Genomic DNA, 17,273 nt, shown 5'->3' on the forward strand with positions numbered 1-17,273 from the left:
AAAGAAGGGGAAGAGAACTACTCATTCCTACAGGGTGGTTTGGGAGGGAGTGGTTCTTAGAACCACAGCAGGAATTCCTGAACCCCAGCACTGGGGAGTGTGCCTGTAAGCAGTGCAGGCAGCAACGTAATTGAGATGTCGCTGGGAGAGCTGAGACCACAGAACCAAGGTTGTGATGCTAAATTATGGGAAGAAAGTACCTCAGATAACAAACAGAATCAATGACTAATGCAAAATGAATGCCTTTGGCTTTCTTTCCCAGTGCAAATGCTGGCCTGGATTCCTGCTGAAGGATGATGGCAAAACCTGTGTGGATATTGATGAGTGTTCCTCTGGCTTTCCCTGTAGCCAGCAGTGCATCAATACATATGGAACCTATAAATGCCTGTGTGCAGATGGCTATGAGATACAACCTGATAACCCCAATGGCTGCAAATCCCTTTCAGGTACCACTTCTCTCTTTCCCCCCCCCGCCCCTTTTTAATTTTTTTCCAATCCACAGCACTATCCAAACCAATTTGTGCAACTCCTTAGCCCTTTGGTGCAATACAAACAGTGCTCTGTGAAGCACACCACTCCTTCAGCAAGCAAGAGCAATGTGATGCCTAAGCATAATGAGAAGTTCTGGTTTTATCATTAGCTATTTCACTCAAATAACTTGTAGTGAATAGCTGCAGTGGGTTATGAAAGACTGAATTAGTAACTTGATTAGAAAAACTATTAGGGGAGTTGGAAATAAATCAGTGAATCCTACTTCTGAGTCACATGATGGCAGGATGTTTATGGTAGGTGTCTTAAGAGCCTTCTGCCGGTTTCTCTCATCAGCTTCAGGACATTAGAATGCATCTCAAGCTTCCTGGTATGAAAAGGAAGAAATAAAAGGAATTGCCAAGTCTGTTATCCCCTTCAGTATTGCACAGAATGCAGAGTGAAGCTGGTGGTTGTTTCCTCACCCCTCTGCCTCTGCCACTGGAGTCATTTATTTGTGCTTCAGAGAGTGGCATTCGCTAGAGCAGTGAGAGGAAGAGCAAACTGCCAACAGGCAAGAAACAACCCCCACTCTCTTTCTGAATGGCAGGAAGGCTGGAAGCTCTGCCTACCTCATCTTGCTGCCTCAGAGGCTTCCCTGAGTAATCAGAGGAAACACAGGAGAGGGCAGAAATGCAGTACCTGGTTTTCGCTCTCCTCCTGTTTTGTGCCCTGCAAGGCACTCCTGTGCTTAGAAGCCACAGATCACTCAAGGAGCTGGAGCCCCACAGAGCACAGTTTAATTGAGCTGTAATGTGGCAGACGTTAAAAGCCATCAGGACAAAGCTCTTCATGCTCTTGTGCTGCAAGGAGGTGCCAAGGTGAACGGTTGTCCCCGTGCTGATGTTTTTGCATGAATTGCCTTGGCCCCTTCACAACAGAGCTGAGCATAGCAGCCATGCTCCAGGAACCACCACGGTGGTGCTGAGGAGGATGCCTTGGGTCGTTTAAGAACCTGAAGGGGGCTACAAGAAAGCTGGGAAGGGACTTTTGACAGTAGTGATAGGGTGAGAGGGAATGGATTGAAGTTTGAGAAGGGCAGATTGAGACTGGAGATTAGGAAACCTTCCAATACCTACAGGAGGCCTACAGAAAAGCTGGAGAAAGAGATTTTGCAGTGGCTTGTGTTGACAGGACAAGAGGCAATGGCTTTCAGCTTGAGGAAGGCAGATTTAGACTGGAGATCAGGAAGAAACTCTTTGCAGTGAGGGTGGAGAGACACTGGAACAGGTTGCCCAGGGAGGCTGTGGATGCCCCTTCCCTGGAGGTGCTCAAGGCCAGGCTGGATGAGGCCTTGAGCAGCCTGGTTGGAATTGGATGATCTTCAAGGTCCCTTCCAACCCAACCTATTCTGTGAGTCTAGGAACAGCTGAGCATCGAATGCAAGCAAGGAGGTCCAGTGTCTTCAGTACGAGAGCAGAGTAGGCTGGCAGCACATCTGCACTCCAGGGCATGCAATGAGCAGTAGCTACAAACCTTTGGCATATTTTGCATTATTATTAGGGGGGGGGGGGGTTTTCTTAGTAAAAATAAAGCATATTTAGTTTTTTCCTCTGTCAGTGTCAGAGATGTGTCCAAGCCATGGCATGAATGGCTATCAGGAGGAGCATTTTCTGATAGACTAGGCTAGAGAAAAGCCAGCTCTGGCTTGAGTTGAGAATCAGAGGTTGCAGGTTTGTCCAGACAGCTGAGGTTTTTATGCCTGCCCTATTCAGAGCGCTACAGTCTCAAGAAACAATGGCCAAAACTTGCTTGGCTTGCAGCTGGTACAGATAACAGTGATGGTTTGAAAGGGAATGTTGAAATGCAAGCTAGTGGGATGGAAGAGATTTCAGCTTCAACCTCTGGCATTAGATCAGGACAAAATGCAGCATGGGGCCCATAATACAAAGGCAATAAATAAGCAATGAATGCCATGGAAAGATTTTACTAATTGATTGCTTTGGTCATGGTTTGGTTTTTCTTTTTGTATACTGCATCATTGATCTCTCTTGGAACATTTGACTGTTTTACAATATTCCTTTCCCCATGCCATTGGTCAGAGCATGTAACATTTATTCCCCCCCCTGCCATCTGTACCCCAGCATTGTGTTCCTGGTTTTTCCATAACTTACCGGAAACGCTAGTCTAATGTGTTCTTTCTCCCGGGGTTTAGATGAGGAACCTTTCTTAATTCTGGCTGATCATCATGAAATAAGAAAAATTAGCACTGATGGATCCAACTACACTTTGTTGAAACAGGTATAACCACCACCACCACCACCACCACCGCAGCACCGTGCTCGCAGCTCCACTCTTTGGGTCCTTCCTAGAGGCATCGTCCCACAATTGGCCTGGGCTGCGCCACGCAACCCCCGCGGTACCGCCAGGGTTCCACTGGTGTTTTAAATTGACTCCCTGCTCTGAACTCGACATGCTTCCAGCTCAGGCAGTTGTTTCATCAGTCCTTCTGATGTACCAAACCCAAATCATCTTGTGTTTGGGATCCTCTTCCATCACAAGATACTCTGGGGCCCCCTCTTTGGCCATGCATTCTATTTGGGCTGCTTGCTGTCCTAACCCAGACCTGTCTCTTTGTTTTGATTTAGGCAGACAATCCCCAGATTTGCAGCATGACCCTACATGAACTTAGATCTTGGGCTGTGTCTGTGTTTATTTTTTAAGTAATGACTCTAAATTATGATCTCCCAAAACCTTAGGTGAAAAGAAAAAGCTGCAAAACTTAGACCTTCCCCCAGAGAATCGATACAGAGCTGTCACCCATAGCAGTTTCTGCTCTGCTTCTATGCTTCACCTAAGTGTAGTTACTTACCATAGGTTAGAGCTCCAAATCCTGGTTTAATGAAACCATCTATTTCCTGGAGTACTAATGAATCAATTGCAGCAGGACTAGAAGGTCACACCTTTCCAGCCAGTATCAGGAGGCTTTGTGTGACTTCTTGTGTCAGCAAGCTGTGCAGCTTATTGTCCCAAGAGAGGTGCTGAGATCTCCACAGCAGTAATTACAGAGTTAACCATCTTGCATTCAGCATTGACTTTATTTAAGCACAGCAAGCATTGTGTTGGAGTCTGTTTGTTCTGGAATCCTTCTGAGTGCCCTCTCATTTACATCTCGCTGCCTCTCTCCTCTTTTGCTGGTATAGCTGTTAATGGCAGCCTGTGGAAAGAGGGGAGCAACAGTAAATTCTCTTCATGGTTGGTGCTGACAGATTATCTCAGAGCTTCCTCAGCCTCCCGTTTAAGGGCCTCCTTTTCAGGGCATTAGAGCCCAGGTAGCTGCAGCCATTGAAGAGAATCTGTGCTCTCCATACCATATTAATTCACCAGGCTAATGAACACCTCTGCTGTAGAGCCTCCTGGCCTGTGAGCCTACAAATAGAGCATGTTGCAAAGCAGCCAGACTCTCAAATGCCAGGAGCAGCTATACCAGCAGAGCAGGCAGGCTGGCTTCCTCACCAGGACATGCTTTTGTGCTTCTCATGCTCCCATGGATTGGCTCTGTCTCAGACACCTCTCAGATGGAGGCAAATACCAGAGCAAAGCCACCCTTCTCTGTGTATTTGATCTGTGCTTTGCCATTCTAACAGCTCTTCATAGGAACTCAGAGCAAAGCAGCTGGAAGTAGGAGCTCATTCAGTCTTTGAGCTGTTCTGTGCCAGCTTTTCCCTCCTTTTTTTCCCTTTCCCCCCCCAAATACACAAGCTCAGCTGTTGGAGGTGTCTCTCACGTTCTTTGCCTTCCATTGCCTTCACTTGTTGCCATCAAATCCTTAGAGTTTCCATAGACAGCAAAGAGAGAGACACACACTGTTCCTCCTCACTTTTGGGGGATATTTGCCTCCCTTTTTAAAGTGGGACACCGAGGCAGAGCAAACCACGGCCTAGGGCGCTGTGTGTAACAGGAACAAGCCCAGGGCTGTAAGATGAGAGACTAATGCAGCTAACGACCTTTGAGCTCTTCCCAGCTCCCTCCAAAAGTACCTTGCACATAAAGGGACAAAGAATTATGCTGGCAGGGCTTAAAAGTGACACAGAGAAATGTTGTCTGGAGCTCTGCTGCAGATGTGCAGAAGTAATTTTACCTGCAGTGGATGTTCTGATAAATATTGGAACTAAACTTCCCCCAAATAAAACACTTGGAAGCAAAGCCCTGCAGGGAGCCAATTCTCTTTATTACTCTGGGTACTTAAACTTTTACAGTGTGGCAGAATATGGAGATACAAAGCTATGTTTTGACAAATTACTGACCTTGTCTAGAATGCTCTACGTTGTGGGAGTCTCTTTGGTACTCCTTCACTTGTCTCCTCTGTTAAGAGTTTGGAGCAGGGAGTTCTCAGTTAGTGCCTTTCTACTAACAGCAGCAAGAGGCAGGGAAAGTGTTTTGTGGCAGAGGGATGAGTGACAGAGCTTTGTCAACTCCCTGTGGGCATGGCTGTGTGGAAAGGAGAGCAGTCCTCCAGCACCATATTGTTGCAGGCTTTCTTGCAGGATGGTTTGTGCAGCCTTTCCCCTGCGTGCTGATCAGAAGACAGAGCAGCAGCTGGCAGAGGAGCCCTGTTAGCACATTCTGTACCATTACATATTGTTGTTCCTAGGTGTTTGCTTTAGGCTTGGCCACTCCAGCACACCTCCTCTCCAGCCATGAATTACATTAATGAGGGAGGGTGCAGACCTACCTGAGAGTGGAGTGTCATTGGGCTGATCAGGGAACTGGTTAACCGATCTCATGGGTTTCAAAGGAGTGCAGACTGCATCCATTCCTTTTACCAGTGCTGCTCCATCTTGGATGACAACATCCTTGTATATTAGGAGTAGTTCTGCTACCTCTTAGAGTGTTAGGAAGGTTTTGGGCAAGGCTTTGCTGTTCTCAGAGAAGGAAATAGGAGCCATCAGCTGAATGCAAGGCCTCTCACCCTGCCATGTGGGATGAAAAGCCATTAGTGTGTGGCTGCTCTTCACAACCCCCAGCAGTACCCCAGACTGGCTTAGTGATTGGAGCCATAGGAGACTCCCAGATGCCTGCTGGGTACCCAGCTTTCCCACTGTGTGCAGACAACCTCTGTGTACACAGTTCCCACAGTGTAGAATCACAGGATGGTTTGGGTTGGAAGGGACCTTTAAAGCTCCTCTAGTCCAACCCTCCTTCAGTGAGCAGGGACAACTTCCAGCCTCTCAAACCTCAAACCCTGCTTATTCAGGAATTAAAATGAATGCATTGCTGACCACCACAGCTTAGAATTCCTGTTTAATTTATATCTGTAGTGAAGTGCTTTCATTAATTAAATGTTCTGCTATTCCTGAGGTTTCTGTTCTAAAAGGGATGTGATCTCAGTGACCAAAGTAATGCCAAAGGTAGCAACCGACAGAGAAGTTGAGCCAAAAGCTAAAGCACTTAGTGCTGCAGTTCATTTTAAGACAAAGGCAGAAGCTCTCCATTTGGTTTCATACATCATCTGCATGTGTGAAGCGAGAGCGTTCTCTGTCACCATATTTATTTCTGTTACAATTCTTACCTCCTTCTGCCTGTGTGCAAGTAATGCATCAAGAAATGATGGAAGCACTTCGACAATATGCAGTCAGTAAAACAGAGCATTAGGAACGAACATTACCTGCAGTGCACTTTGCATTCTGAATGCTCTCTCCAGCAGCCTGAGTACAAATGCCTCAATAAAGTGACTGGTCTCCCCCCCTCCCCTCCCTGTTTCTAGGGTCTGAACAATGTGATTGCAATAGACTTTGATTACAGAGAAGAATTCATCTACTGGATCGACTCCAGCAGACCCAATGGCAGTCGCATCAACAGAATGTGCTTGAATGGAAGTGATGTCAAGGTAATGCATGGCAAAGTCATGGGATGGCTTGGGTTGGAAGGGACCTTCAAGATCATCCAGTGCCAACCCCCCTGCCATGGGCAGGGACACTTCTCAACTAGATTTGGCTTCTCAAGGTCTCCTCCAACCTGGCCTTGAACCCCCTACCAGGGAGAGGGTAAGTGCAACCTCCCTGGGCAACCTGTTCCAGGGTCTCACCACCCTCACTGTAAAGAATTTCTTCCTAATCTCCAGTCTAAATTTCCCCTCCTCTATCTTCAATCCATTCCTGTCATAGCAAACCCTTGTCAAAAGTCCCTCCCCATCTTGCCTGTAGCCTTCTTCAAGTGCAGGAAGGCAGCTCTAAGGTCTCCTTTGAGCCTTCTCTTCTCCAGGCTGAATAGTCACAGCTCTCTCAACCTGTTCCCCCTAGGGGAGGTTCTGCAGCCCTCTGGTCATCTTCATGGCCTCCTCTGGACCTGCTCCATCAGCTCCATGGCCTTCTTGTGCTGAGGGCACCAGAGCTGGATGCAGTACTCCAGGTGAGGTCAGAGCAGTGTGCTACATGGCACACTCTCGGAGCACACCAACTTCACCTTGTTGAGGGCTGAGGTTTGAACCTGACTGGCATCAGTGAACCTTGTTTACATCCTTCACACAGAAATAATTGCTCATGGAACTGAAAACAGAAGAGTTGGTGAGCAGAAGTTAATGGCTCTCTGCTTCACTGGAGCACAGCTCAAGTCTGGTATGGCCTCAAAAGTTTCCTCAGGTCCCTGGGAAGAGTTTATTATTATTTTTTCTGGAAAAAGCAAAACAAAACCAGGAAGCAGGGAAGGATGGGGATCAAAATCCCTCCAGTCCTCAAATCATCATTACTGCATTTAAACATTTCCCAAGCAGGCAGTCAGCTGCTTCTCCACTGGGGGTCAATCTGTGTTTTGTTGCTTCATGAACGTGCTCAGCACTGGGGATGACCCCAGACTTCTCCTTTCTATTCTGAACTGTTGCAAGACTTTTCCCAGCCAAAAGAGTTGTAATTGCCAGGTGGAAGAGCACAAAGCAGCTCCTCTTTTTAGTTCCTTATGCAATAATTGTTTGATCTTTAAGGAAAGGTTTGAGAAATTTGACCAAATGTTTTCAACTGCATATCTGTCAGGATGGGTGCCTGGCTGGCATTTCCTGCTTGTCCTCCTTGCTACTTTGCAGCTTAAGGAGTGGGCTGACAACGGAGATTTGACTCAAATCGGGTGCCAGACTCAAAGGGTTTTGAAAAGAAGCAGATAAATGTTCATAAGAATGTTTGGATTTTTCACTGAAAAATTCATCCCAGGTGGGAGGAGCACACCTGGGAGCTAAAGCTGTGCAAAAGCAGTGCTCAGGCCTGGCTCTGCCTGATGTGCTCTCAGTGCCACACAATAACCTCCTGTCTTTAACAGGCTGCCCCTGCACAGGTTTAATAACTGGTGCTACACAGAATTATTTTGCCAGCAAACCTGTTTCAATATTTCTTCTTTCTCTTTTTTCTTTTCCTTGAATGAGAGCTTTTGTGGCTGACAGCCTTTCCCCTTGAAGCATTAATTCAGTTTTATTTCCTTGCTGCTTGTTGTTTTGCTGTTGGTGGTAAGTAAATATCCTGTTAGTCTGAATGATGGAGTTTGATAGATTGCCTAGCATTTCCCTGTCAGCAATACCATCTCCAGCTTGCTTCTTCTGGCATCTCATTTTTCCTCTGCCTCTGATCATGGAGGGGATATTTCCACCATTTGAAGGCAATAACTTTTTCACAGGAGTGTGCTGAACACATTAACAGTGTTTTATGCACAGCATTGTAGAGGCAAGTGGAAGCTGTTGCTGGAAAACGCTGCGCTAAGCTGGATCCTCTGCATTAAATGTCTCGCTGGAGACCCCAGTGGCTGGAAGAAGCTTAAAGTGGCTCTCCAAAGGAAAAGTCATCAGGAAAGAGAGACTAATTGCTTTGGTTGATGCTTCTAGATAGTGATGCTAAAGACTGCAGTGCATAAATACCCTGTTTGCAGAGTTGTCTGCTTACACAGGGGATCATAGAATGACAGGTTTGTCAGGGTTGGAAGGGACCTCAAGGCTCAGCCAGCTCCAACCCCCCAGCCATGGGCAGGGACACCTCACACTACAGCAGGTTGCTCACAGCCACATCCAGCCTGGCCTTCAAACCCTCCAGGCATGAGGCTTTCACCACCTTCCTGGACAACCTGTGCCAGTGTCTCACCACCCTCATGGGGAAGAATTTCTTCCTAACATCCAATCTCAATCTACCAGTTTCTAGTTTTGATCCATTTCCTGTCACTCCCTGACTCCCTCAAAAGTCCCTCCCCAGCTTTCTTGTAGCCCCCTTCAGATACAGGAAAGCCATAATGAGGTCTGCTTGGAGCCTTTTCTTCTCCAGCCTGAACAGCCCCAACTCTCTCACAGCTGCACCTTGCTAAGAGAGTGACACTGGTGTTGCTAAGGTGTTAGAAAATAAACCAGTTCAGTGAGATGCAAAGATTGGTGCATGCCTGGATTGAATGTTATAAAGATTTTATATGGTGCTAAATAAGATAATGAGCTGAAAGGCTGCTTCTACATAGTCATAACTATAAAATTGATTTAAAGTATCTAGCAGTATCCCTGCAAAGGCTTTTCAGTATCTTCCAGTGGTAAATCAAATTAAAACCAACACATTCAGCTTACATGTAGAGCTGATTATGTGTCAGTTCATCCTCTGGTGCACATGCTTGCAGGGGTGAGGATGACAGTAAATCAGAGGGCACACTGCAGTAACAAACCTGTTAATGCCACTTAAGAAATCCCAAGCATTTTCAAGTGTTGCATTCTATGGGCTTTTTTCCCTGAAGTTTGGGGTGCACAGACCCTAATCAGGCCTAGGATGTCATTGTGGACCTTATCAAGAGTAGAACTTTTATGTCTAGAATAAGTTGGACTCTAATGATTGGGAGTCTTCAAATGTCACTCAACAGCTAACACCAAGGACTGCCAGCCCAGGAAGTGCACTCATGATGGGATTGTTAATCACTTGGATCTCAGTTGGTCAAGTCTCAGAACTACTCAACTCATCCAGAGCCCTGAGAATCACACAGCCCTGTCAGTAGACACCAAATTGCTTCTGTCTCTTATTCCCTTGGGAGTTTAACTAATTGGTAGCAAGTTCTTCTTTCATCTGCCCCACCAGTGCTGGGAACAGGAGCACAGAATTCACCTTCCAACTGGGTCATCCTTTGCTGTCTGCCTGAGCTGAGTTCTGCTGTGGTCTGTCTGCCATGATGACATATGGCACTGCTGTGACAGTGAAATGAAATACCTGCCAGTGGAGAGTGCTGAGAGAAAGAGTGAGCTAATAAGCAGATGTGTTTGAGAGCATGCTATGGGGAGAGAAGCCTCATCTGCATTTGGTTCTGGGAAAAATAAACAGAACAGGGAAGGGAAGAACAGAATGCAAAGCAAAACAAACCCAAGCAAAGGAAACCAAGCAAGCAGATACTCCAACAACACCCCCCCCCCCCCCAAAACTCAATCCAAACCAGCAAACAAACCCCACACCAAGCAAAACCAGCAAACCAACCAGCCAGCCAAAACCAACCACAAGAACAAAAGGGGAGCTGGGAACTTCAGAGGGAAAATGAAAGACACAAAGTCCTTAGCAGTGAGTGCATCGTGCAGGGAAGTTGGCAGTGTGGTTATCTGCTGCACCAGGACAGTCTCCATTCTCCCTGACTGTAAGGACAGTGTCAGAGCATCTCATGGAGGGGCTGCAGCACTTCAGAAGGGCCAGCACTTGGCAGGGAATAATCCAATGTTTCATGTTGTACCTCTCCTATGTCCCAACTCTATCTTGTCTAACAGTAGCACCCCTGAGTAGCTGTTCCTTACCCAGCATGCAGCTGAATAATTTGTGGCACTTCTGCTCCCCTAGGTAGTGCACAACACAGCGGTTCCCAGCGCCCTGGCTGTCGACTGGGTTGGGAAGAACCTCTACTGGTCGGACTCTGAGAAGAGAATGATTGAGGTGTCTAAACTCAATGGCTTATACCCCACCGTGCTTGTCAGCAAAAGAGTGAAGTTCCCTAGGGACCTGTCCTTAGATCCTCAAGCTGGGTATGGAGCAGCTGTTTTGCAGTAACTGATGTCTAACCTTTTCTATTGAAACATTTTGTGTTAAAACAGAAGAGAGGTGTGGTGGGTTGAAATTACCCCCCCCACTCACTGGAGAGCATTGCCCCCCAAGACTGAGGGAGCTGGGGGTGTTCAGCCTGGAGAAGAGAAGGCTCGGGGGACACTCTAGAGTTGTCTTCCAATACCCAAAAGGATCCTACAGGAAGGCTGCAGAGGAACTTCTCCAGGCTGAACTCCCCCAGCTCCCTCAGCCTGTCCTCACAGCAGAGCTTCTGCAGCCCCTGGATCATCTTTGTGGCCTCCTCTGGACTCACTCCAGCAGCTCTGTGTCCTTCTCCTGCTGGGGACACCAGAACTGGAGGCAGGATTGGAGGTGAGGTGTCAGCAGGGCAGAGTCAAGGGTCAGGATCCCCTCTCCTGCCCTGCTGCCCACACTGCTCTGGCTGCTGCCCAGCACTCAGCTGCCTGCTGGGCTGCATGAGGGCACTGCTGGCTCCTAGGGAGCTGCTCAGCAATCAGTGCCCTCAAGTGTCTTTCTTTAGGGCTACTAATCTGGAAAGATCTGTCCTGAGGTTGTAAGTCATGACATGCAGCAGCAGCAGCAGCAACCTGCCTGCCTGGACCCAAAAGAGGAGATTCTCTTTTTCAAAAATCCCCACACCGTGCTGTGTGTTTTGGCTAAGTACCATCTTGAGAAGGGAAATTGCTGCTCAGCTTTCCAGCACTTCCTCAGCACTTTACACATTTTTAAGCCCTCTGTGTGAGAAACTGTTCTAATGTTTTGAAACCAGCACTTAAGTGAAGTGATGCAATTTGTGTTGCATTGCTGTTACCGACACAAGAAGACTTTGCAATGTGTGTGATGTATGCAGTACAATGGCTGCCAGAAGCTTAGCACTGATGCCATTTATGCAGGATGAGAGATCCATGTAGTGCAGCCTGGAAAGTGCTTCAGGGAGAATCACAGAATTGTTAGGGTTGGAAGGGACCTAAAGGCTCAGCCAGTTCCAACCCCCTGCCATGGGCAGGGACACCTCACACTACAGCAGGTTGCTCACAGCCACATCCAGCCTGGCCTTAAAACCCTCCAGGGATGAGGCTTCCACCACCTCCCTGGGCAACCTGTGCCAGGCTCTCACCATCCTAACTTCCTAACATCCAGTCTGAATCTACCCATTTCTAGTTTTGATCCATTCCCCCCAGTCCTGTCACTCCCTGACACCCTAAAATAGGATCCATGAGTTCCAATCTGGACAGTGCTTCAGAGCCTAAGTTACCAAGACTATGCAAGTTGAATCCAAGTTTTACCAGCCCGTGATTAACTGGATGAAAGCACAGCTAACATGAGGGCTCTCCTGTTCAGACCCTCAGCCTTTAGGACACTGATTTACAAACAGGTCTAGAAAAGTCAGAAAATCCACCTGCAGACCAGAAACATTGCAGAGTAATTGCTGGTTAGTCCTTGAGCTCAGCTGAAGAGCTGCTGTGTTGCTCCTGTTCCTGCATCCCTAACCAGAGCAGCTGTTGTGTTTTGTTTTCCAGCTACTTGTACTGGATTGATTGCTGTGAGTATCCTCACATTGGCCGTGCTGGCATGGATGGCTCCAGCCAAACAGTTGTCATAGAAACACAGCTATCCAGACCCATGGCTCTTACCATAGATTATGTCAACCACAGACTCTACTGGGCTGATGAAAACCACATTGAGTTTTCTGACATGGATGGATCTCACAGGCATAAAGGTTGGTCACCAGCATTTCTTTTTGAAGCTAGCTTTTGGATCCTGTTCCATGGAAGGGGCTTTGCATTTTCTGTGCAGGCAGGTAAAACCCTCCCAGGTTTTGCAGTGTTTCTTGATACATTTTTCCTTTTGTCAGTGTTTTAAGCATTGCTTTATGTATTCCTTCTCTCCTTGAATCAGAATTGCTGCATTTAAACAATGTGCAAAGCATCCTCTTCAGTGTCTTGTCTGTTCTGGTTGTATCTGTATTTTGCTGCTTTATTGGAAGGCTTTCAGGGCAGGAAATGACCCCAGACTTTGTCTTTCTAATCTGAGCTATCTCAAGGACAAGAAAGACTTTTTCCTCTCTCCTTAATTACATTATGATAGTTTTACTTTTAAGGAAAAGCCTCAGAAACTGTGTTATGAATGCTTTTAAAACATGCAGTAATACCTGACCCTGGGGAACATGTCAGAGGAGCACAGAGACTGAAGGAACAGGCTCAGCAATCAGAAGCTGTCCTGTCAATTCTGCACCCCAGTGTAGATTTACAACAGGTTCTCAACTGAGTTGCAAAGCCAGAGAAGCCTGGCTGTGAAAAGTGGGAGGGGTCTGTCCTGTGTGCCATGTGCCAGAGTGGCACCAAGAGCAGGCTTTGTGCAGGCTGAGAAAGCCTGCAAATGCTCAACAGGCTGCTCCACAGAAGTCAGTAAGGAGACTGGTGGAGGAGAGGAGCCAGCAGTGTGCACTGGCAGCCCAGAGAGCCAAGCAGAGCCTGGGCTGCAGCAAGAGAAGTGTGGCCAGCAGGGCCGGGGAGGGGTCTCTGGTGAGACCCCAGCTGGAGCTCTGTGTCCAGTTCTGGAGCCCCTAGTACAGGAAAGATCTGGAGGTGCTGGAAGGTGTCCAGAGAAGGACCACAAGGATGAGCAGAGGGCTGGAGCTGCTCTGCTATGAGGACAGACTGAGGGAGTTGGGGTTGTGCAGTCTGAAGAAGAGAAGGCTCTGAGGAGACCTAATTGTGGCCTTCCAGTATCTGAAGGGGGCTACAAGAAAGCTGGGGAGGGACTTTTCAGGGTGTCAGGGAGTGATAGGACTGGGGGGAATGGATCATAAGCAGAAATGTCTAGATTCAGATTGGATGTCAGGAAGAAGTTCCCCATGAGGGTGGTGAGACACTGGCACAGGTTGCCCAAGTGGAAGCCTCATCCCTGGAGGTTTTTGCAGCCTGAGTAGGCTTGGAACTGGATGATCCTTGAGGTCCCTTCCAGTCCTGACAATTTAATTTGGGGCTTTCCTAATAGACAGACAAATTAATAACTTCTGAATTTCAGCTGTCATGAGGTAATCTTTAGCCCTGTGTTCTCCTCCTCACCTGATACATCATTAAAGAGCTCCTAACTTTTATCTATAAAGCCTTTTAAAACCAGTGTAAGACTATGAGGAACAGCTCTCACGTTCCAAAGGGTGCAATTAAAGATCTTCAAGTACACTAATGAATCGGTATTGGTGTGCTAGGGTGAGGGTGAACTGCTGCTACGGTGGTAAAACTCCATACATTTGGGATTTCTTTGTTTAGGCTTTTACCTCCTAGGAGGTACCTGCAGGGCTTTTGTCCAACACGTGACACAAGTGCTTTGGTTTCAGATTGAGGCCTTGCTGGGGAATTAAACAAGATAAAAAGCTCCCTAGCCCTTCTTTTCATGATTATTAAGTTCTAAGCAGATAATGAACCAGTCAGTGGCAGTGTTTGGGGATGGTAGATTGCAGAGTGCAGCAGTAGCTCTGAGCTGTGAGCATTCCATTCATCTCAGCATCAACTCCTGTGGTTTTCATAAGGAGCCACAGGGCAGTCCTCACCTGCTCCCCTGAGCAGTGCCAGGCATAAACCCCTGAGTGCCAGCTGGCTTCCTAGGGACAGGTTCTTCTGAGAGGGGAAGCAAAGCTCCCTACTCCTCTTGGTATTATTCCCTGTGCTGCAAAGGGTGCCTTGAGCATTGCCCTGCATGGAGATCACTTTGTCTTTAATCAGAAACCTTTCCCTGCCTCCTCCCTTTCTCCTGGAACAAATCACCACAGAAATTGTGCATGCCTTGACGCTTCAGCACCAGACAGGAAGCATTTCTGGAAGAGGACATTTAACCTTTGCTGATTCATTGTCTCAATCAGGGACATTTGGGGTGGTCCTGTGGTTGGGGTGTGGGGGAGATGAGTGATCCCTTCTGGCTTTGTGGTACGGTAAACTGCTCCACGCTGATAGGCACTCAGATGAGAAAGATCAGTTTTATATCTTGTGGTAACTGTTTCCTGTATCGTTCACATGGATTTCATGGTCCATTTTCCTTTGCCATTTTGAGATGTAAGGGATGGTTGACTTTTATTCTTTGTGTTTTCAAGTGGAGAAGCAGAAAGGCACGGATATGATGACCATAAAATACATACTCAGGGAGCAGAGAAGAGAGTCTAAATGGGAATCCTGTGAATAATGCAATCTGAAGTGCTGGTTAGCTTCGGCTAAGTGAGGTTTTCACCTGCTTCCCTGGCCTTTGAGGATAAGGCTAACTGGCTGAGAGGGTTGTTTGTTTTTTCTGAGAACAAGCTTTTGTCTGTTTTAAATGGCCTGCTGCAAAATGTATGAGAAAATGCCACAGAGATTTCCCAAGACCCAGCCAATGTGTGCCTTGTCAGACTGGGTGGATCTCGCATCAGAAAGCTCTTACTGTGTGAGAGAGGCTGCAGTGCTCTGTGCTCTGCGCTGGGGACTTCTTGAAGGCAAACAGAAACAGCTTGGGCTAATCCTTGCCGTGCTGTATGTCACACCAAGGAGTGCTCGTTCCACACCGTGGGGAGTTCATGGATTTTTCAACATTTAGACCTTAGTGTCAAGATTTTTTGCAGCAACAGGAAGTTGTTAGGTGTGTTTTTCCTTTCTTGATGTCTTAATCTTAAAGATATTTCAGGAGAAGGCAACATCTGCTGCGCTTCTCTTGTAAAGCTCCTCTGCACGCCAACAGAGGAATGGGCTGCTGCAACTGGCAAGGGAGTCATAGAATCAGCCCGGTTGGAAAAGACCTCAGAGAGCATCAAGTCCAACCTGGCACCCAACACCTCATGACTACTAGACCACAGCACCAAGTGCCACATCCAGTCCCCTCTTGAACACCTCCAGGGATGGGGACTCCACCACCTCCCTGGGCAGCACATTCCAATGTCTGACAACACTCTCTGTAAAGAACTTTCTCCTCACCTCCAGCCTAAACCTCCCCTGGCACAGCTTGAGACTGTGTCCTCTTGTTCTGGTGCTGGTTGCATGGGAGAAGAGACCAACCCCCACCTGGCTACAACCTCCCTTCAGGTAGTTGCAGAGAGCAAGAAGGTCTCCCCTGAGCCTCCTCTTCTCCAGGCTAAGCAACCCCAGCTCCCTCAGCCTCTCCTCACAGGGCTGTGCTCCAGACCTCTCCCCAGCCTCATTGCCCTTCTCTGGACACGTTCAGGAGTCTCAATGTCCTTCCTAAATTGAGGGGCCCAGAACTGGACACGAGTCCTGGTGAGAACTTGGAGAACATTCTAACCAGGCCAGAAATGTCACAGTATCTGGGGGCTCTTCGTGGCACCAGAGGCAGCAGTGACCTTGCTGATCGATTTGAAGTTGTGCTGCTTGATTCTGTAAACTGTGGCGCTTAGAGAGTTTAGCACTGCAGCGTTCACAGGTGTTATGCAGAGTCAGTGCCTGAGCAGGCATTGAAGCACTAATCTGGCTGAGCACTAAGCTGGTTTACTTTGAGCTTTGGGGTGGGGTGTGGAAACAACCCACAAACATTTAAGAATGTGTCAGACATTTAAACAGCTGCTTTTGGATCCTACTGGCCAGAGGAGATGCGAGCTTCACAGTTCCCTGGGTATCTAATTGCCTCATGCAGGTTTTCCATTCCCTCAGAGCCCTTAAAACCCAGAGGTGCCAACCATTTCCCATCACACTCTCTGAAGATGGGAATTGCAGTGCAATGAAACTATAACAGGAGAATGTTTTAGCCCAGCCCAGGAAGTCCAGCAGATTCTCTGCTGAGATTAGTCCTCACCTCTGCTGAGTTCCTTGATGTTTTATTCTCCGTTTTGGAGAGCCATGGAACTGAAGTGCTGAACCTTAACTGAATTAATGACTTGTAAACGAATTTTTCTCTCTGTTAGCTGCATGACAGCTGAACTTTTTATAGCAGCTCAGTGTGAAAAAAGCCTTGTATTCAGAGCTAGCTTCTGCAGGAGTGTTTACAAACCTCAAAGCTGGTGTAGCTACCTGTAAGTTTTAAAGCACAAAGTGTGAACTTTGTGGAGATTATAACCTTTTAATTTTTTTCCTCATTTTTAACTCCTGTCACTTCAAAAATTGCTAATTGTAAAAGATTTGTAGGTAGAAAATAAATATCATAGACTCACAGAATGGCTTAGGTTAGAGAGGGAGCTCAGAGCTCATCTGCCTCAACCACCATGCCCAGGGACACCTCTCAGCTACACTCAGCTGCTCAAGACCTCATCCAGCCTGGCCTGCAACACCCCCAGGCAGGAGGCATCCACAGCCTCCCTGGGCAGCCTGTGCCAGAGTCTCAGCACCCTCCTGCTGAACAACTTCTTCCTCAGCTCCACTCTAACCCTGCTCTGCCTCAGCTTCCAACCATTCCCCCTTGCCCTGTCTCCAGACACCCTCAGGAGAAGTCCCTCTGCAGTCTTCTTGCAGGATCCCTTCCTAGTTATTTTTGCTTGTTTTGAGATATGGATGGGATGAAGCTCTTACTTAACCCAATTCTTTAAGCTTCACAGAGGCCATAGGGTGACATGGTTATGAGAAACCTTAAAAGTAAAAACTCTATTACATCCATAGCTAATACTATTAAGTAATTAATACTTAGTGAGTGCAACTCTTCTGGCTCTGTGTTGAAATGTGACTGTAAATTCTCAGTGAATTTGCTGGTGGAGACCTGACCCTTATGTCTGTGCAATGTAATTCCTGTGTCTAACACAATCTATTACTTTCCTACTAATGGATTGTCAAGTGGACACCTTGATTAAGT

The 17,273-nt window shown here is 47.3% G+C and overlaps 1 protein-coding gene across 1 annotated transcript in view; it reads left to right on the top strand.

Annotated features, from left to right (window-relative positions):
• LRP1B (LDL receptor related protein 1B) overlaps nucleotides 1-17,273 on the top strand; it is a 642,156-nt gene that overhangs the window by 537,575 nt on the left and 87,308 nt on the right. Inside the window, exons 57-61 of the mRNA XM_054173601.1 lie at nucleotides 263-446; nucleotides 2,684-2,769; nucleotides 6,236-6,358; nucleotides 10,290-10,471; nucleotides 12,032-12,231. Coding sequence (XP_054029576.1) covers nucleotides 263-446; nucleotides 2,684-2,769; nucleotides 6,236-6,358; nucleotides 10,290-10,471; nucleotides 12,032-12,231 — 775 coding nt within the window. The remainder of the gene's footprint in view (nucleotides 1-262; nucleotides 447-2,683; nucleotides 2,770-6,235; nucleotides 6,359-10,289; nucleotides 10,472-12,031; nucleotides 12,232-17,273) is intronic.

The sequence above is a fragment of the Dryobates pubescens genome, chromosome 2 (assembly GCF_014839835.1).
Source record: "Dryobates pubescens isolate bDryPub1 chromosome 2, bDryPub1.pri, whole genome shotgun sequence".
Taxonomy (NCBI): Eukaryota; Metazoa; Chordata; class Aves; order Piciformes; family Picidae; genus Dryobates; species Dryobates pubescens.